Consider the following 22191-nt stretch of genomic DNA (forward strand, 5'->3'; position numbering starts at 1 on the left):
TCCTGATTGGTTATTTCTCTCACTCCTGATTGATCTATTTCTACAAAGCTTGTTCTTAGTTGTTCAACTTTTATTACACTTTATTTGCATATGATGTTGCAAAGTGTAAACCTGCAGCCTATAAAGGCCTGTGTAAACCTACAGCCAGGGTCCAGAGCTTGGAATGTTAACTCCTCTGGGCCCGCTGGGGTAATAAACCTGAGTTCTCCAATTCTCCAGGTGCTGCTTTGTCTCTCGCCCGGATCCAGGTTGCTGCCACAGCTGAGCTGTCACTACTGAGTGAGCTGTCACAACTGAGCTATAACACTGAGCTGTAACACATTTTTTCCACAACATCATCATTAATCTATCATCCCATCTATCTATTTCTGTAGTGTCTACCTATATTTCTATTTTTATTAGTTTTATAGTTCAAACAATGAAACTCTGACATCTTCATCAACAGATCATTCTAAGATGTTCAGTTATGAAATATAAATTGTGATCTTTAAAGAAAAACTAAGCAATTACATTTACTTGACTACTTTAGCTTCTAGAAATTTGTCACTTCCAGCTCTGCCACCTTGCGTTGTTCCTATAAACTTCACACTTGCAAAGTGGAACCTCTGATACTATTAGACAAGCAGCATCCACTTAGAAACTGAAACCTTCACACTTTGGACAAACCCACTGCAGCAGTGAGTGGATTACAATCTATGTTGGACTTTCTTTGTAAGAATGAATCATGTAAGTATTTGGAGTTGAGACATCTAGAGTCCACCAAGGACTGCATAAAGATGCCATGTCTACTTGAGCCGAGGGCTGGCGGTGAGCCCTGGGAAAGGGCAGGGGTAGAGGTTGGGGGGAGTCAGCACACAAGTGTCTCCTTTGCCTGAAGCATTCCCCACTCCAGCCACTCCTGGACAAGAAAGTGACCTAGAACTGGGGTCAGATGAAAAATAAGTTTCTTTTCCCTTTTCCTCCTGCAAGAAGTTTGAGTGATTCAGAGAAGAATAGAAAGATTTTCAGACACTACAAGGCACTATGGTAAAGAATGTAATATTTTTGCTATCTGACCAATGACAAATTCCTCTTCTACAAATGTAATAATAATAATTCCCTCTCTGGATATCAATTACAAGTAACTCATCTAAAAAGGGGACGAAACTTAACTGAAAACATTTTTATGGTAACATGAATTTAATAAAAATGAAGATACAGCATGTTCTCTTTGAGTTTCCTCCTTATCCTCATTCATTTCTTCCTTTCTCTCTGGTACTGATGAATAAATTGTTACCAATAAGGAGGCTAACTGTTCTGATCTTCTTATTTTCATAAGGATGTAGAATATCAACTGACTACAATATTTGATAAAACAATTTAAATTTTAAATCCCAATAGCATTTTCACAATTTACACTGGGAGCAGCAACTGTCACATGGGCTGGCTCTTACCTAAATTTGACTAAAGCATCTTCTAAGTGTAATGTCCATGGGCAGAGAAGGGGATGATGAAATGATTGAAAAGCTACTTAATGAACAGGGGAAGTTGGATAGTCAGCTGGAAGGTTTAACTTCAGGCTCCGCCAGCTGATAAACCCATCTTCGCAACAAAGATACATGTCCGTTTGATTCCAATGAGACACTATCCTATGCCTTCAGGAAACCAGACTGTCCTGTTGGTCAGTAAGAGAACTGTCTGGCTTAACAATCCCTGCTTGAGTAATTCCACTGTTTTATTAGCTCTTTATTTTTGGAGTAAAATATTAAAACTGAATTTCCACCAAGACATTGAAATATAGCAGATATGAAATTATGAAGCCTGACAACCAAATACAGAAATATACTAGACTTGATTCCATGGCATTTGGCCTCTTTGCAGCACATTATGGCTATTAAAGGGATCGTACTGTCAAGAGAAGAGGGTTTTTGTGAAGGAGGATTTGGGCACCTTTCTTGTTGAGTGTTGAAGCCAGAGGCTTTCCCTCATGCTACCCAGTCCGAGGCAGGTGACCTCTGCCCAGAAGGTGCCTGTGAGCAGGTGCTGCAACCCAGCCCGTGTGTCCTTGTTCCATATACACCAGCGCTGCTCAAACGTTGGCATGCTTAAGAATAACTAGGAAAGTCTGTGACACACAGATTCTATTCACTAGGCCTGGTTGTGACCTGATAAGTTTTACCTCTAACGAGCTCCTGGGTAAAGCAGATGCTGCTTGTGGGTGGACTGTACTTTGGGAAGCGCTGGTCTCAACTTCATCTCCCCTTCCACAGCAAACAGCAGGCCCTCGGTCACCCTCAGGACCAAGACTGATCACTCACTGTCCACTCTGGAGAGGATGTGTTGGGAAGAGGCTGATGCAGGGCTTGAAACAGGCTGGGCTCCTTTAGGGCAAGGAATTCCTGATTCTGAGAAGGCAGAGGTGGTCTAGAAGGGCGAAGGCATGGACTTTTTCTGGGTGGACATGTCCGATCTGCTCACGGACTCTTCCACTGCTTGGGAGGCTGGCTGTGGGACAGCCAGAAAAGTATCCTCTAAAATGGGGGCCAGGGTAACAGGGGCCTCTCTGGACGAGTGAAAAGGGAGTTCCACCTGGACACTTTCTAATTACTGCACTGAGCCTCTGTTTTGTGACTAAAAGTGACCTTGGGACTGTTTATTATTTAGTAGTTCGAAGTCCTAGGATCTACCATGAGGCAGGGAAACATTTCCTTCTCAAAAACTTGTACGAGATGAGTGGAGTAAAAACATTTTGCATTAGTTCACGAGTTGTGTTTGTTCAACATCCCATTTGTCTTCCATGGTTGACTAATCTCCTTTCTTAATGACATGGCGTTTACCAGGATTCATTCAACTTCTCTTGGTTCACCATTACGTAACTGTGATATCGTGCTTTATAAAAAGTATAGTTTGGTCATTGAACTGACCCAAAAATGTCTCTTGTACATATTTGCCTTTTGTTCCTAGTTCCTGGCTCACAGCACCCCAAGTCCCTGGAGTTTCCTTAGTGTTGGGCATGATGAAAGTGTCTTCCGTGTTGTAAATGAGATGACATCGGGAAACAGCTAAGAATGGGTCTGATTGCCAGTAGATCCATCCAGGGCAAGTGGTTAGAGGTGTGGGACTTCCAACTCTCCCTCCCCTCCCCTGCCCCCACCTCTGATGTCAGGAGCGGGTCTTGAAGTTGAATCAATCACCAGTGGCCAATAATGAATCAATTGCACCTATGTAATGAAGGACTGGATTCAGAGAACTTTAGGGCTGGTGACCATGTGTGGGTGCTGGGGGAGTGGTGTGCTGGGAGTGGGTGTGGAAGCTCAGTGCCTTTTCCCCAGACCTGCTTTAGGTACCTTGCATCTCTTCCATCTGGCTACTCCCGAGTTATGCCCTTTTGTAATGAACCAGTGTTGTAGTAAGGCAAATGTTTCCCTGAGTTCTGACAGAGAAATTCCAAGTTTTCCTTTGATGCCTGCCAAGTGGATGAAGGGACAGTTTCCTCTAGTAGTGCACCTGTTGACCAAAGTTGGTATCAGTGAATCAGTTTGAGTGAGTTCATTCCACTGGTAGTCTGCAAGTTACAGAGAGGTAGTATTTGCAATTTTTCTTCCACCCGATTATCTTTTTTTTTTTTTCATGGACAGATTCTACAGCCTTATCTTCTATAGTACTTCTGTTAACCTGAGTGTTTCACGTGCTTTCTCCTTAGTTCAGGCTCTTACTAGCTGGAACTTCCTGACACGTCCCTCTTGTTACTGCATCAGAGCATTGGTCTCTGTGACATCATGAATCACGGTGAAACATGAAAACAGTAGGATCACTACCAAAGTAGCGTCACTCCTTGTGGCATTTTTCACCAGGTCCCTGAAGAAGATGGTAGCTTCACTGTCCCTCTTGCTCAGGGTCACCCTTCCCAGTGAGTTCATCAATATCAGCTTAGTTCTTCTAAACCCCAGACCTGCTGAGGGCGGGCTCTAGTTATTTATAGCCCAGTCCACTCAACTACTTCTCTCGATCATCTCATCTGCAATTGTTTCTCCAATTCTTAGTGCATTCTACCTCAAGTAGAGCAAGACATTGAAGAGAGAAGAGGTGTTGATGAGTTTAAGGACAAGGATGGTCAAAATAAGAACAAGAACTAGAAAAATAGAATTTCAATATGAATAGAAAATGAATAGAAAAATAGAATTCCAAAAAATTCAGAAAGTGCATAGTTTCCAGGAGCAGCAGGGCAGAGGGAGGGACCATGGGTGTGAGTTGATGGTCTCGATTTTCCTGGTCAACTGCAAGTCACTCCTCTCATATCAGTTTAGATATTCCTTCCAAAAACCAGCTTCCCCTGTCTGGGTTCAACCTCCTGGCAGTCCCCACTCCGTAACATAGCTTCTTGTTACTCACTGTGGTTTTCCTTCCTACTTTTTCACATACACTGTTAAATAATTATATATGTAATCCATATATACATATATTTGTTTATGTGTATATTTGTATAACGTCTCACTCCCAGCTAGACTGTGAGCACCGTGACATCAGGGATAGGGCTGCCTTGCTCACTGCTTTATCCCCAGCCCGCGGCAGTGCTTATGTGCAGCGGTGGGGAGTAGATGCTCAGCAAGTGCGAGCTGACGGTGTGTCATGTGCTGCACCAGTAACTTGCAACTTTTACCCAAGTGAGCATTCGTAGCTTGTGAGCACTTTTTATTTCCACCTCCCCTTGCTCCTTTCTCTGGTGTGACTGGCAGTAAAAGCATTAAAAATGCAAAGAGAATGAGTACCTGTATTAGGGGGAGCAAAGGTAAGATAGATTTGGGGTTAAATATCATGCTACATCGAGCTATGAATTAGAAGAGATTCCAAAAGAGTGGAAGGGTGGGTGCAGGAAAACAATTGTACAAGTGCGTCAGCCAAATGGTTCTAGCCCCTGAGCCCCAGCCTGGCCCTCAGGGCAGGACTGCTGGCCTGGGCAGCTGCAGAGAGGGGAGGAGATCGGGTATGAAAATACTCTGTAGACTGCACCCCCCTCTCATCCTGGAGAGGGAGCATGTACACCCGGGGACATGTGAGTTCTGGCAGAGTGGTTCTACTAGCCGAGAAAGATCCCCGATAGGGAAACCTTATGTTCTGTCAAAGCCCCTTGTTCTCTTGAGCCCCTCTGTTCCCCAGGATCCAGTCTCCAGATCATTCTGAGAAGTGGGGAAGGACCAACACTCTCACCTGCCCAACGTGGTGGTTCCCACCTCGTCCTCTCCATGTTCACCTGTGATCTCCTGTGCTCCTGGCCTGCATTTTCTGCTGGCCTGATAATTATTCTTGTATTTCAAGCTTTGATGTGCTTCTCCGGCTATGAGCTCAGTCACAGGGATGAACAGTGCTTGATTCCACGCGCCAACCGATTCCCATAATCTGACTCCGAGACATCTCACGGTCTGTGGTAATCAGCCAGGATGATCGGGGGAGAGAAAGCCACACATGCTTGTTGATGCAGCTTTTCTACGCCAGCCCCGGTCCCGGCAAAGGACCCTGTTGCTCTTATAAGGAGATTTTGAAGAGTCAGAAGCTAATTGGTGTTCGAGCTTCAGATAGTGGCAGATGAAGCCTCCGATAGCATCTGAAATGGTAAAAGGTGCCTCTATTGGCTGTCAGGAGGGAGGATGTCAAGGGATGGGTCTACATAGACCTGTGTCGGTGCCCTGACGCCTCCTCACAGGGGTGTTTTGCAGCTGGGACTGTGCCCTTGATGACTCGGGGGTCAGGATGTTTCTGAACGGACATCTCTCCCTTCAGGGATTGTGTTTTCTCCTCCTCAGCATCGTGGTGGGGGGTCAAGGTAAGTGCGTTCCCCCTTTCCTGGGTCAACAGCAGGGGTGTGGACACCTTGGTGAAGGGAGGGGTCCCTGGGGCTGTGGCGCTGAAGCCCCAGGGTAGACCGTGTGTTCTTGACCAAGAAGGAACCACGCTGACTGTGAATATTGGTTCCTCTCCTGTGGAGGGTCGACTGGTCATAGCAGCAGGTTTTACAGAGAAATGAATTGGGTCTAGACTGAGGTGGGTCAGTTTCAGTCCCCTCCACTGTCTCCTTTGTTTTCATGGAGCATCTGTTGAGTCCCCGTGGCCCCCAGTGTGTGTAGGTCCAGCGAGTGACCTCAGCTCGGACTCCGGGCTGTTCCCCACACACTCCTGCTCTGTAGGGGACTGCCCTGTGGGATTTCCATGTTTTGTGCACTTGTGCTCCCTTAGGCTCTGTGCTTGTGCTTGTGTGTCTGTGTGTGTCTGTGTCTGTGTGTGCGTGTGTGTGTGTCTGTGTGTAGGGTGTGTGAGGTGTGTGAGAGGAACGGGGCTGCCGAGAAGGGACTGAGTCAGTTGGTCTGTGAAACACCCGGAGCCCCCACGGTTGGGTGTCATGTCAGCTGCACGTACCCAGATCGTAGATAATCTCGCACCTGCCTGCCCCTCTCTGGTTCCTCTCCTTCACCCCCACGGCCTCCCCTCTGCTTGTCGAGTGCCTGCCCAGCACTGGCTCTGGGAGGGGTCCTGCCTCCCAGCCTCACTTACTCCCTCCAGGGTCCCTTGTAGGTCAGAGGACCCTGCAGCCAAGAGTGGGGACGTCTTGTTTATAGAGATTAGCTGATGCACATCCCCACTTATGTACAGTTTCTCGAGTCCCTGCCCCGGTGCCCGGGGACTGTGTCCTGCTGTGCTGGACCGGTCCTTTCCACTCCCTAGGATCCGTTGTGAGTCTTGTAGGGTGCATTTCCTCTCATGCCCTCTTTTTTCTCTCCTTGTGAGTGGGTTTCCACTGAGTGAGTGGACAGCAGGCATCTGGGTTAGTGCTGCTGAAAATCTAGTCTTCAGCCTGGAGGAGGCGGCTCTTCCAGGTTTGGGTGCTGGACCAGCTGAGACCACATACACACCTGTCTCCTCTCAGTGCTCATTGTCTTCCCTTAACCTCAGTTCTCTTGGTCCCATAATTCTGCTTGGGAAACCCCATCCCCCCAAGTCTCTGCTCCGCCAGTGTTGACCAGATGCTCGTGAAGATTACCCTCCTGACGGCTCTCACGTGCAGAGGTAGGTTTTGGTCCCATGAAACGGTGGGAGGTAATGAGCGTTCTGATACCAAGTCCCTGCCTCTTCCTCAGAAAACCGTAGGCAGTTTCCGCAGCAGTTCCTTGAGAAGCAGGAACATTTCACTGAAGCCAGCACTGTGTTCGTTTTCTTCGAAACAACACCATTCAGATTTATTCTACCAAAAATATATTCTTTTGCTTCATACAACAATGGCTTGCTCCTTGTTACATGGTAGTCCTCGTCTTTCTAAAGATTTGATGATTTCTGAGCTGGGCGCACATTACAGGGGTCTCCACCTTGACATCCACGACGGGCATTGGCAGAAAATTACCTAACCTCCAAGCACAATGTGTACCATTAGACGCAATAACACCGACCTTGAAGATTAGATAATTCTGGATATATTATTTTTTAACTTGTTTCTAAGATCAATAATGTATATTAGACATTTTTCTATGCCACTAACTATTCTTGTATACACAAATCATTTTACTGCAGTATTACAAAAATATAGGATATCACAGGGATAATACTGAAATATTTAATTGTCTCAAATATTTAGTTTTATGACTGAAAGTCAACATGCTCAACTTATCACCTGTGTTTGGCATTTATTTGTTTTCAATGTTTTTGCTGTTATGGAAAAAGCTGCTCTGAACTTCCCTGTATTTCAATGTAAGGACCATCCACGAGTGTTTCTCTTAATCACATTCTAAGATTGGAATTACTGGTTTATAGGCTAGGAATCCTTTTAAGGCTTTTGACCCACAGACTAATGTCTGTGAGAAATGTTTGCACTGAATTTTATTAGCTCTATTCTGTATCAGAATGTTCGTTTCCACATACCTTTCCCAACATGGTCTTTTTATCAAGTTTTTACATCTTTGGTAGTTTTGCAGGCAAAAGCTGGCATATATTAGCTAATTTAATCCTTCATTTGTGAATGACATGCTCATGACATTTGTCCTTTTTAAGTTGGGATGTTTGTCATTCTTGTCATGATTTCTATTGCGGCTCCTTCTACTATGACTGCTGCTGCCACCGACCCCCCAGACCCCACACCGCATTCCCTCACGCGGGCTCATCTGAGCGCCCAGCAAGCCTACAAGGCAGGATATATTTATCTCAAAAAGCAGATCAGAAAACTGAGGGAAAGCAAAGTGAAACCCTTTGCCTTAGGTGAGACAGGTGGAAGCAGTAGAGGCAAGGTTTGAACCCAGGCAGTTTGGGTCCAGAGCCCTTGTCCCTGTGAACAGTTCCATGTTTTAGGCTGACAATGTTTCCCTCAGCTGATTGGTTTCACTTTACCTTTTCTCTGTTTTTAGATCCATGGAAGTTTCTAATATTAACCATCTATAAAAATTTCCCTTTTATGTTTCTGCTTTCGAAGCGTCATTAAGAATATTCTTTTCCACTTCAAATTTAAATAAATGATTGTATCTATTTTATAAATATATAATACTAATAACCATGTAAGTTGTATTATATAGGATATGAAGTTATATCTAATTTTACTTTGCTTTTACTATGTAATTCCTGAGTTACATCTTTTTCTTTTCTCATTGATTTTAATGCCGCAGAAAGAAACATGCTAAATGACACAATGGCAATTTCCATGTCTGCTTTTTGGAATTTATTTAGACTTTCATTCCACAAGTGTTTACTGATTTACAGATAGCCTCATAGGGTATTGAATTCATAGCCTTTGCAGTTCACTAGGTGCTGGGGCCCCCGTGGTGATGAGTGAAGCGCTCCCTGGCCTGTAAAGCTAGTGAGGCTGGGCACCAAGACAAGAATTTAGAATAAACTCTGACAAGTGCCATCAGCAGGGACACCAGCAGTGTTACTGAATCTAGCTGGGAGAAGCTGAGAAGGCTTCCTTAAAGAAGTTTAATTTAAGCGGAGGCCATGCATTCTGGAAATGAAGTCGTTTACTGTTTACAGTGTATGCTATTGTTAATAATGTCTAATATATAAACCCATGTTTGCATACATGCTTCCTATAGGTCACTTTTAATAACATGATTTATTTTAAATAGTTTATTTCAACAATCAAATGTTGAGAATTATATACTAAGCTCCCGTAAGTATTACTCTGTCATTTTTTCTGTATTTGCAAAAGCTTTGTCCTATATTTATATATTTTTCTATTTGTCCAGCTTTATTGAGATACAATTTTTATATAATATTGTGTAAGTTGTATAATATGATGATTTGAAATATATGTAGATTACAAAATGATATCTATCGGATCACAGAGTTAGCTTTTTATGTGAATAATGAGAACTTTTAAGATTGACTGTATTAGTAACGTTCAAGTATAGAATCCAGTATTACCAACTACTGTCATGTGTACATTACATCCCCAGAACCTATTTATCTTATAAGTAAAAGTTAGTACACTTTAACCACGTTCACCTATCCCCCCTCCCCCACCAGCCCTGACCAGGCAACCATTCACATACTCTTTGTTTCTATGGGTTCGGCTTTTTTTAGATTCCACACACAGATAAGGGAGATCAAACAGTATTTGTTTTTCTCTGTCTTATTTCATCTAGCACAAGGCCCTCAAGGTCCATCCATGTTGTCCCAAAGGCACAATTTCCTTCATTTTTACAACTGAATACTTACTCCATTGTGTGTATATCCATACCACCTACGCCTGTGTATACCTGTATCTAAATCTGTAGATATACCTAGAAATCTCTCTCTATACGTCAAGTATTTTTCACATTTTCTTTATCCTTATAATTGTCAATTAGCAATTAGGTTGTTCCCATTTCTTGGCTATAGTGAATAATGCTGCCGATCATGGAGGTGCAGGTATCTCTTCAAGATCATGATTTCATTTTTTAAGGTATATACCCGACGTGGAAGTTCTGGATCACATGGTCGTTCTATTTTTTATTTTTTGAGAAATGTCCATACTGTTTTCCATAGAGGCTGTACCAATTTATGTTACAAATTTCCCCTTTTCTCCACATCATTGCCAACCACTGTTATCTGTTGTCTTTTTGATCATAGCCATTGTAAGAGGTGTGAGGTGATAGCTCGTGGTTTTGATTTGCATTTTCCTGATAGTGATGTTGAGCAGCTTTTCATGTACCTGTTGGCCATTTTTTTTATCTTCTTTGGGAAAAATGTGTATTTATATCCTTTGCCCATTTTAAAATCAGAGTTTTGTCATTTTTGTGTCTCTGTGTGTGTGTGTTTTTGCCATTGACTCATGAGTTACTCATATATTTTGTATATTAACCACTCTCAGACATGTAATTTGTAAGTAGTTTTTCCCATTCCATAGGTTGTCTTTTTGTTTCGTGGATAGTTTTTTTGCTCCTCAGGAATTGTTTAGTTTGATGTGGTCTTGCTGTTTATTTTGATTGTGTTGCTCGTGCTTTAGGTGTCATATCCAAAAAATTATTGACAAGATCCACGTCAAGAAACTTTTTTCCTAAGAGTTTTATGGTTTCAGGTCTTAAATGAATTTAAGTCTTTAGTGCATTTTGAGTTAGCTTTCAGAAGTAGTGTAAGATAGGGGTTCTAGTTTCATTCTTTTGCATGTAACTATCTAGTTTTCCCAACACCATTGATTGGAAAGACTCTCTTTCTTCATTGAGTATTCTTGGCTTGCTAGTCAGACATTAGTTGACCATATATGCACGGGTTAATTTCTGAGCCCTCATTCTCTACTGTTGGTCTGTGTGTCTATTTTCATATCATTGCTCCATGGTTTGATTTCTATAGTCATGTTGTACAGTTAGGAATCACAAATCCTGCTTTGTTTTTTGTTTTTTTAAACATTGCTATGACTATTTGAGGTCTTTCGTGGTTTGCAATGAATTATACTTTTTTTTTTTTTGTATTTCTGTGAAAAAGTCATTGGTCTTGATAGGAATTACATTGATCTTACAGATGGCTTTGGGTGGCATGCACATTTTAACAATATTAAATCTTCTAATTCATGAACATGGGATAGCTTTCCATTGATTTGTGTCTTCCTCAATTTCTTTCATCAGTCTTATATTTTTGATAAGATTTTTCACCCCTTGCAAATTTATTAAGTATTTTATTGCTCTTGATACAATTTTAATGAGATTGTCCTCTTTATTTTTTCCCAGATGTTTCACTGTTAGTGTACAGAAATGCAAATGGTTTCTGTATGTTGATTTTGTCTCGTGTGACTTTACTGTATTTGTTTATTCGTTCTAACACTTTTTTTAACCTTGGTTGGAGTGTTAAGGTTTTCTACATATATAGCATCATGTCATCTACAGAGACGATTTTAATTCTTTCCTTCCAATTTGGATGCTTTTATTTCTTTTTTTGCTTAATTGCTCTTACTGGGATTTCCAGTACTATAAAGATGAAATAAGAATGGAATTAGAATTGTAAGAATAGACACCCTTGTCTCATTTCTGATCTTAGAGAGAAAGCTTTCAACCTTTCACCATTGAGTGTGGATGTTAACGCTAAGCTTCTCATATATGGTCTGTATTATGCTGAGGAATATTCTTTCTATATCTAAGTTTTTGAGAAGTTTTTAAATTTAAGGATATTAAAATTTGTCAGATTTTTTGTCCATCTATTGAGATGATCAGATGATTTTTATCTTTCATTCTATTTATATAGTGTATCTCATATATTGACTTGCATACGTTTAACCATCCTTGCATCCTAAGAATTAATCTCATCTAATAATGGTGTTTAATCCTTTTAATGTGGTTTTGAATTCAGTTGGCTAAATTTGTTGAGAATGTTTGCATTTATATTCATCAAGGACGTCGGCTTATAACTTTCTTTCCTTGGAGTGTCCTTACATGGCTTTGGTCTCAGGTTAATGCTGGCCATGTAAAATGACTTTGGAAGTGTCTCTTCTTCAGTTTTTTGGAAGAGTTTACAAAGGATAAGCATTATTTCCTCTTAAATATTTGGTAGAATTCACCAATGGAAACACCTATTCCTGGCCTTTTCTCTTTTGGGGAGATGTCTAAGTACTGATTCAATCTCTTTCCTCATTATTGAGCTGTTTCAGTTTACTGAGGCCTCCCTCAGTCCCTTACCATGCGGGTCTCTCCACACACAGCGGACACCGTGGCAGCTGGCTTCATCAGAGCAAGAGAGGGAGCAAGATAGGGCAACAAGGGAGAAACGAGAGTCGTCTTAAAAGCTAATCTCTTAAGTGAGAACTCGTTACTTTTGCCAGATCCCATTTGTTGGATGCATGTTATGAGGTGCAGTCAAGTGTGGGGGATCACACAGGGACATGAATACCCAGACGAAGGCATAGTAGGGACATTTTAGAGGCTGCTTATCACAGTCCTCTGTTCCTAAGCTAGATGAGAGTGCCCCCGATGGGAAAGAGAAGGTGAGGGAAGCTTTCTCCCTGGCATCATGGGCCGTGAGCTGTAACTGAGACAGGGGGTCTGGGCATGTCTCCTGGGAGGGCAGCATCCAGAGTCCTCTGAAGGACTGGGCTCATGTCCCTGGAACTGGGCTCTACAGGCTTGAGAGAAATAATTGAGTGCATCCCTTCCCAGGTTCGTGTTCAGCGATGCCACTGTGGGAAATTACACCACAGAAATAAGCAAATGCTCTACACAGGGATTATTTTTTTCCCCTAAGAGAGCTCATTTTTTAATGTTTGTATTACTGCTTTGTCTGCTAAAATCTCTCCTGTGTCTTGTGTTCTGTGTCTGTGTCTTTCTTGCAGCTCTGGAGGTGAGGCTGAAGGGTGGACGCCACCGCTGCGAGGGGAGAGTGGAAATGAAGCACCAAGGAACATGGGGCATGGTGTATTTTGAATACTGGTTCCTGGATGCTGCAGAAATAGTGTGTGGTCACCTGAAATGTGGCCATGCTGTTGATGCCCCCAGAGGAGTTTATTTTGGACCAACCGTTGGCCCCATTTGGACTTTCTCCCTTCAATGCAACAACACAGAAGCAGGAGTAACTTTTAATCTCAATGACTGTACTGCTGCTGAGGTCAAAAATTATGATCATATCATGTCTCATGACCAGGATATCGGAGCAGTCTGCTCAGGTAAGACCTGTCTGGTCTGGGAGGGCATCCCCAGCAGGAAAAGCCCCAGTCTCATTCCCAGAATAACAATGGGACTACCAGGTCACAGCTTTTAGAGTGTACTTGTGTGAAGACTGCAGTCACATGAGATTCTAGAGAATTAGGTGCTCAAGGGAGCATAAGGGTTTGTTTGGCCCCAAGCAGTAAAGACTCTAGACTTGTGAACCACTAGACCCCTCCGGGCTCTGTGATGTGTCATAAGAGGCAGGGAGCTGAGGTCAAAGTTTCTTACAGGTACAACTGCTGACTTGTACTTCTATGCTTAGTTCCATCATGGTAGCTGTTTGTTATTCTTTCATGGGATGGTCTGTCAGGTGTGGCCACAAGAGAGGAGCAGGCAGACATGGTTTGTTGTACTCACAGGTTCTAAAGAGACAGAGTCACCACAAGCATATGGGGACTACGTGGGGGAGGATCTAAGGGAGCTGTCTCAGCCAAGCATGGGGAGCCAAGAGAGAGTGGAGAGCTGTGAATAAGTGACAATATTGGGCGTCAGGGTGGAGTTATAATAAGCTAAAAGCATGAGGGAATTTCACTGGTGAGTTTGAACATCATTAGGTCACAGTCAGGGGAGGGAAAGACAGGATTTTTGGTGGCGGTTAGTCTTACCACATTGGTTCACCTAGTCACCTGGGTGGGGTGCTCACATCCTTTTGTGGGGATGTTGGGGCAGCAGGAAAATATGAAGTTCTAAACCTTACAGTGCAGTAGCTGGAGCAAAGCAAGGATGAATGACAATGAGGCTAAGAGAACCGGAAGTGAATCAGAAGAAGTGCTCAGTCCTGTCTAAGTGTGTCTGACTGGAGCCAAGGTGGAGGCAGTAAAGACAGCAGTGAACCTAGAGTGTGAGTGGGTGGTCAGAGTATTTCCCAGAGATGTGTCCAGTTGTTATTACAAAGATGGATGAGATGTCCAAGACATGAATCCCATCAGAACAGCTGGAATGGAGGAAGAGATCAGATATCACAGTGAAATCCCTAATGCTTGTGGTTGGGTGCTAGAAGAGGACCATCTAATCTGATGGGATGATGGGATGGGGGGGCCCAAAGAACACTTGCAATAAGCCCATAGCAGCCAGTGCCAATCAGCTCTTTTGTGTTCTGTCGGGGATGATCATTGGAAAAGGGATCTTTTCCAGTCTCACTTTCTGCAGATCTTTGATAATACTCATTTAGGGCCCTAAGAAAATAACGACTTTCATTTTGAAGCTAGTTTATTGAGGTGTGATTGACATACAAAAAGCTGCACCTATTTAATGTTTACAACAACTGCTAGGTTATCAAGAGAAATGACTAGGACCACCCTGTCTCTCTCCTGTGGCTCTCTGAGCTTTCACAACACAACTTGACAGATTCATCTTTTTCCCCTTTTGGGTCACCTAAGAAATTCATGGGAATGTTTTGTCACCAAATATTGTCAGAAAAACAAAACTTGATACAATAAAAGTGGATTGGTTATAATGTGTGTATTTTTTCTCTTGAGCCATCATCTGTCTGCAGGTCAATGTGCACTCATGGATCCAGCCCTCAGGATTTTCTCTACCTTAAGTCACTGGAGGATTGGCTCTTGGGAGAGAAACTGATCAGAATACTAACCTCACGAGTCTCAGAATGGTTTTCTAACTTTGTCTGGATGATGGGTCTCTCCTGTCACAGCCCAGGTCCCTGTGGGTTGATTCTATTCTTCATATCTCTGTACTCAAGTTTGAGTGTGCATGTGTTTATGCATTACTGACGTGGGCTCTGTAGGTCCCAGGATCCTAAATGAGAAATTCACTTCTCCAACCAATTCTCTGAAACGTATGTTCCTGGTATTCAGTCATTCTGGATGACCTGTCTTGAGCCCTGTAGTTTCCAAACCTCTAGATAAGGGATTCACATTTCTAACCATTCTCATTATATATGTTTTTGGGATTCAGCCATTCCAAACTGCCTCTGCAAATTCTTCTGGATTTCTCTACAGAAACTGGTTTATGAAAATGCAGTTGTAACATTCACTTTCAAATTCCCGCTCCATGCCCAACGTCTGGGGGAAAAAAAAAAGCTTTTGCTTCCACACCATTGCCTGTGACATGTCTTTTTCCAATTACCAAGAAGATCATGAACACTTACTGGGTTTATTTGTTTGTTTCTCTTAGGATTTGTGCATCTGGTTGGAGGGCACGGACCCTGCTCAGGGCAAGTAGAAGTGCGTTCTGAAGAAGACTGGACTCCAGTGTCTGACGGGAACTTTACCTTCCTCACAGCCCAGGTCATCTGTGCAGATCTGGGCTGTGGCAAGGCTGTGTCTGTCCTGGGACACATGCCCTTCAGAAGGTCAGATGGGCGAGTCTGGGAGGAACAGTTTGGGTGTACCGGGGAGGAGTCTGAGCTCTGGTCCTGCCCCAGGGTGCCCTGTCCAGGAGGAACCTGCCACCACAGTGGAGCTGTTCAAGTTGTCTGTTCAGGTGAGATGCAGATCAGGACTCTAACCTCCCTGCACATCCTGGTCAGGTAAGGAAAACATGGGATTTTGCTGAGCTCCTGTCTTTTCTAACAGCATACACAGAAGTGCGGCTCATGAAAAATGACACGTCTCAGTGTGAGGGACAAGTGCAGATGAATATTTCTGGAGGATGGAGAGCGCTCTGTGCCTCCCACTGGACCATGGCCAACGCCCATGTTATCTGTCGTCAGCTCGGCTGTGGAGTCGCCACCTCCACCCCCAGAGGACCATACTTCGTTGAAGGAAGTGATCCGATCTGGAAAGCCCAATTTCACTGCTCGGGGGCTGAGTCCTTCTTGTGGAATTGCCCGCTGACTGCCCTGGGTGATCCTGACTGTGCCCACGGAAACACAGCCTCTGTGATCTGCTCAGGTGAGAGAGAGGGAGGGGCTGACTGGTACTCAGGATGCTCCTTGTGGAAAAAGTCCCCAAGAGCAGAGAATGAGGGGAAAATGGCTTCAAAAGTTAGATATTTTATGATGAAATATGTTTTATTCATCATTCATTCATTCATTTTTTGAGATCAGGGCGAGAAGCATTAAGGGGAATAATATTTTTAAAATAAACATAGGTATTTAAGTATAATCATAGAGAACAATGGATAAGCAATAAGTGTATACCTCAGTGAAGAGTTTTTCCCCGCTCTGAACCATTTGAGAATTACTATACACATCAGATTCCTTTACTAGGTACCACAGCATATATTTCTTAAGTACAAAGATACTCATTAAAATTCAGGAAATTTTAATCTCATGCAATATTATTAACTGTTTACTCTGAAATACATCTGAGCTTGAGGTTGTATGCTTTTTGTGTTTTTATAGTAGAAAGATTAAATTATAAATTCAGTACTGTTAATAAATCAAGATTAGTCATATTTTCTATTAGTTCTTACGTCATTTCATGTGGTGCTTTTCAAAGAATTTCTCCACTTTTTGCTAAATGTTTAAATGTCTTGCAAAGGGGAAGTGACATCAGCATCATGGTGGTTTAAGATGTCTCTCCTTTTTGCACTTGTTTTTAACAACGAATTAACCATACATCCATGATGAAAAGTACCTCTGTGAAAGTTGTGGGATGCAATATCTTATACCAAGAAACAATTGGATGGTCAACAGGCAACATGCAGAATGGGAGAAAATATTTGTAAAACCTATAGAAGATCAGGGTTAATATCCAAAATATGTTTTAAAAGAACTCTACAACTCAATAGCAGAAACCCAAACAATCTGTGTGAAATTGGGCAGAGGAACTGATTAAAGATTTTCCAAAGAAGACATTCAAATGGCCAACAGATACATGAAGGGTGCTCCACATCACCAATCGTCAGGGAGATGCAAATCAAAACCACAATGAGATGTTACCTTATAGCATTTAGAGAGACTATCATCCAGAAGACAAGATACAAATGTAGGTGAGGAAATGTGGACAAGTGAACCCTGTGCACTGTTGGTGGGAATGTAAATTGATTCAACCACTATGGAAAACAGTACGGAGTTTCCTCCAAAATTAAAAAATAGAGCTACCGTATACTCTAGCACTCCTAATTCTGGGTGTGGACTCAAGGAAATGATATAGGATATTGAAAATACATCTGCACTCCCATGTTCATTGCAGCATTATTCACAATAGCCACGATACACAAACAAGTCACCTGTCCTTCAACACATAAATGAATAAAGAACATGTGATACACACACACACACACACACACACACACACACACACACACACACACACACACACACACACAGAGTAACATTATTCAACCACGAGAAAGAAGAGACTCCTGCCATTGGTGATAACATGGATGGACCTTGAGGGCATTGTGTTTAGTAAGGTAGATTATACAGAGAAAGAAGAATATTGTGTATCATTTTTATGTGGAATCTTAAAAAGCCTTACTTGTAAAAACAGAGAGTAGAATGGTGGTCACAATGGACTGGGAGGTGGGGGAGTAAGGATTTGTTAGAGGATATGGAATTAGCAGATGAATAGATTCTGGTGATCTAAGGTACATAATAGTGATTGTAGTCAACAATACTGAATTATAAACTTCAAAATGTCTAAGAGACTAGCTCTTAAATGTTCTCATTGTAAAAAAGAAAGGATAATTATGTGATGTGACAGAGGTGTTAGCCAAAGCTACACTGTTAATAGTATTATAATACATAAACATATCAAATTTAAACATACGTTGGGGGAAAAAAAGCCAAAAGCACTGACAAAAGATTATTCGTAATATCCTCTTAACCTCTTTTTAATGTGTATATGTTCTGTAGTAATAGATCTTTTTTGTTTCTTTTCTTCATTTTTGGAGGGGTAATTAGGTTTTTATTTATTTATTTATTATTTATTTTTATTCTGGAAATACTGGGGACTGAACCCAGGACCTCGTTCATGCTACGTATGCACTCTGCCACTGAGCTATACCCTCCCTCCCTTTCTTTTTTTCCCCCCTTGTTGAATGATGAATTTTATGTCTTTTCAGAAAAATGAGGCTTAATGATTTTTTCTGTGTCTTTGCCTTATATTTGATTGATTTCTATAATTATATCTATTATTGGTCTACTTTCTATGGGTCAGATTTGATTTGCATTGTCTTTGTTTATAGTTACTTTTTTTTAACTTTTTTTATTGAAGTGCAGTCAATTACAATGTGTCAATTTCTGGTGTACAGCACAGTGTCCCAGTCGTGCACATACATACATATATTCGTTTTCATTTTTTTTCATTAAAGGTTATTACACGACATTGAACATAGTTCCCTGTGCTGTACGGGAGAAACTTTTTTTTAATAGCTGGGTATTTTTGATTGACACACATTGTAGATGAAAAATTGTAGAACTTCTTCACACAGGATCTTCTTTTGCTGCCCCCCCAGCACCTGATTTAGGGGGTTGATCACCTCATTTAAAAGAAAGCGAAGTAGTTGGAGCCGGGCACCCGTCCCTGAGAGGAACAGTCTATCTCTGGTTCACTCTTCCTTCTGTGGTGCAAGTGTTCCGGTTAACAGGGCTCCTCCTCTTTGCTGGACCCCGAATTATGCTTTGTGCTCCCCGAGCTCTGTGAGTCTGCAGAATCTCTGATGAGCTTCTCAGAGACTCGCCTTTTACATTTCAATTGACAAAGGCCTCAGAAAAGGTGGCTCACCTCTGCTTTTCACATCTGAGAGCATGGACCCAAATACTCTCACTGCCTTGGGAGCTCTACAGCACTGCCCCAAATATTGATACTTTCTCGGTTTTGTAAACTCACTCTTCGTGAAATACTTGGCTTAAAACAGAAATTCTGGCATCGTCAAAAGCAGAACGCTCCATAGAGAAGGTGACCTCTATAGGGTAACATTACTGCTCTGTTATAGCTTTCATCTCAGACCTGATCAGCACGTCATTATTTGGTTTAATTCAATTTCCTGTTCTTCAACCCTCTGGTCATTGCTGTCCTGCAGGAAACCAGACCCAGGTGCTGCCCCAGTGCCACGACTCCGTGTCTGAACCAGGAGGCTCTGCAGCCTCAGAGGGGAGCCCGGCCAACTGCTCAGGTGGGGGTCCCGCAGGCCTAGAACCCCTGCCCTCCCCTGTGTAAAGGCCCCCCCACTGGCACGAGCCTCTCCCCGCAGACAGCAGGCGGCTCCGCCTGGCGGACGGGGGCGGCCGCTGCGCAGGCAGAGTGGAGATCCTCCACCAGGGCTCCTGGGGCACCATCTGTGATGACGGCTGGGACCTGACCGATGCCCACGTGGTGTGCAGACAGCTGGGCTGCGGACAGGCCGTGGACGCCTCGCCCTTGGCTCGCTTCGGGGCGGGATCCGGGCCCATCTGGCTGGACGAGCTGAACTGCACGGGGAAGGAGCCGCACGTGTGGAGGTGCCCTTCGCGGGGCTGGGGGCGGCACGACTGCAGGCACAAGGAGGACGCGGGGGTCGTCTGCTCAGGTCTGCGCGGCGCTCGGCCGCAGGCGGGGGGCCGGGGGGGCGCGGGCCCTGGGGGTCGGGGGTCTGAGCCCTGAGGGGGAGTTGCTGGCAGGGCGAGAGGAGGAAGCCCCTTCCCTGGAGCCCGTCTTCCCAGCGGGTGAGACCAGGTGCTCTCACGTCCTCCTGCAGCGGCTGAGGGGCTGGGCCTTCCTGCTCAGCAGCATCTCCTGGCAGAGCCGTTTCTTACAGTTTCCACGTGAAAGCAGGGCTCACTCTTCAGTTCCCTCTGGTAGGAAATTCTGGAGACCCTACTGGTATTGTAATGACACCACGTATTGAGTAGTTAAAAAAAATCAGGGGTGTAGTATTTTACCTTTGTGCAGGTTAGACGTCTGACAGGGGTCATGGTGGGCTGACACCAAGGTGTCCACAGGGCTGCGTTCTACCTGGAGCCTCTGGGGAGAATTCCTCAGCCTTTTCTAGTTTCTAAAGGTGGCATGAATTCCTTGGCTCAGAGCTCCTTCTCTTTTTCTTCAGACAGACAACCTTGCCTCCCCCCGATCTTTCTTCCATGTCTCATCTCCCTGTAATCACAGTCAGGGAAAGGATTCCAATTTCAAGGATAGTGGAAATGCAAGTGCCATTAGATTGGGCTCACATGTCAATCCACAATATCCCAGCTTAATCTGACCATCCCATGGCCCCTGACTTAATCATGTCTGTACAATCCCTTTTGCCAGATAAGGTAGCATTTTCACAGGTTCCAGGGACTGGGATGTGGACGTCTCTGGGGGGTCCACTCTTCTGCCTGCCTCCCTACTATCCACATCCCTTTCACATACTCTTCCACGGGTTTTTCAGGAAGTGGGATTCAGCTCCCCCTCACTGCAGGGTGCCCAGATGAGTGTTCCTCTCAGTTCATTTTCCATCACATCATTGCGGTAGAAATAGGAAGACAGACACAAATGGACAAAGTCAGGTAAAAGGGAGACAAATTTCAGTCTTGTAACCTACTGAGTATCTCCTCAGCATGGTCAGGGATGAGTGTTGACAATTTCTGGGAGAGAGGAGCACCCAGATCGTTGAGTGGAGTGTCAACTGTGCCCTGTTTCCCCTTTCAATTTTAGAGTTCCTGGCCCTGAGGATGGTGAGCGAGGACCAGGAGTGTGCCGGGTGGCTGGAAGTCTTCTACAACGGGACCTGGGGCAGTGTCTGCCGCAGCCGCATGGACGAGATCACCTTGTCCATCGTCTGCAGCCAGCTTGGCTGTGGGGACAGGGGACAATTGGACACTTCTGTTGCCTTAAGGGAAGGTTCTAGACCCCGGTGGGTAGATTTAATCCAATGTCGGAGAACTGATACCTCTCTCTGGGAGTGTCCTTCTGACCCTTGGAAATACGATTCCTGTTCTCCAAAGGAGGAAGCTTACATCTCCTGTGCAGGTGACTTACTGCCTGTTTCTACGTCCCACCATTCATTGTAGGATGTTGCTAATGAGATTTTATATTTTCCAATCTAAGTGATGACTGCAAGTTGAATCTTCAAAATGATGTTTGGATAAAGATTATCTAATCTATATTGTGTCAAAGGTAAAAGTAAACCTGGGCTGACAGCAGTTTATGTGAAAAATACCAGGGAGATTGGGCTGAACTGTGGGAAGCATAAATAATACTCAGACTTTCTTAGCAATTGTTAAGTAACTACGAGTAGTTATTGATATGCCCAATACCTTAACGTAAGTAGGGACAGAGCAGAGAATCAGTCCTGATTGCTCTGTCTCGTAAACGCTGGGTGTTTTACTCTGAATTGCATCTACACCAGCTAGACTAATTCTCAAGACAGTTTGCTGGTCGATTGCAACTGAGTGTCTTGTAGGTAAAAATTTATATTCCAGGCAAGAGGACAGAGAAGAGAAAAGATATAGTCAGTGCTCTCATGACTCTTACAATCCAGTGTGGAAATCTCCTGTTAGACAGGAATTTCAAGAGTCGTGAAGTCGAGAAAGTGCTATGGAAGTGTGTGACTGGGGCAAAAGAAGAAATCATGCTTACCTGGAGAACTGAAGGATGAGTAAGGGTTTTTTAAAGGAAGAAAGTGGAGAGATCTTTTTGGTCAGTGTAAATCCTCATATAGGAGGAAACGTGGTGTCTTAGAGGTACTGAGAAAATTGCATCCTGGCCAGAGCAGAAAGAGGGTGAGAGGCTGTGCTGCAGGATTACCACGGAGTGATGAGCAGAGCCAGACACCTCTGGGAGGCAGGACCCAAGAAAACCATCTCGTTAAAATAGGCAGAATGGGCAGTAAGGGAAGGTGTCGCCATCCTTTACCACCTCAGTATTCTCTTACCAGACAGTTGCTGTGTCCATCTTAAGACCTCGCACCAGCTGTTCTATCTGATTTGCTTGCCTGTCAACTTCTCATCATTCATTCATCACTTTCAATATCATCTCCTTGCTGAGGCCCTTATATCCACCTAACTGCTGTTACCCCTCCCCAGACTCTTTATGACATACTTCTGACACTCCGTGGTTATCCCTGAGCACACGGATTGCTTTTCTCAGTCCCTCTTGTAGGGTTCCAATTCCGCTACCTAAACTAATTTGCATTTTACAGCACATTTTAATGCTTTCCATAGTTTATTACTATGTGAAATGACCTTTTTCATATTTATTAT

At 43.6% G+C, this 22191-nt stretch overlaps 1 protein-coding gene across 1 annotated transcript in view; it reads left to right on the forward strand.

Annotated features, from left to right (window-relative positions):
- The window catches only part of LOC105098243 (antigen WC1.1-like), a 62248-nt gene that overhangs the window by 31800 nt on the left and 8257 nt on the right, over positions 1-22191 (forward strand). Inside the window, exons 10-14 of the mRNA XM_064479008.1 lie at positions 15255-15563; positions 15656-15973; positions 19053-19145; positions 19224-19538; positions 20645-20959. Coding sequence (XP_064335078.1) covers positions 15255-15563; positions 15656-15973; positions 19053-19145; positions 19224-19538; positions 20645-20959 — 1350 coding nt within the window. The remainder of the gene's footprint in view (positions 1-15254; positions 15564-15655; positions 15974-19052; positions 19146-19223; positions 19539-20644; positions 20960-22191) is intronic.

Source organism: Camelus dromedarius, chromosome 25 (genome assembly GCF_036321535.1).
Source record: "Camelus dromedarius isolate mCamDro1 chromosome 25, mCamDro1.pat, whole genome shotgun sequence".
Taxonomy (NCBI): domain Eukaryota; kingdom Metazoa; phylum Chordata; class Mammalia; order Artiodactyla; family Camelidae; genus Camelus; species Camelus dromedarius.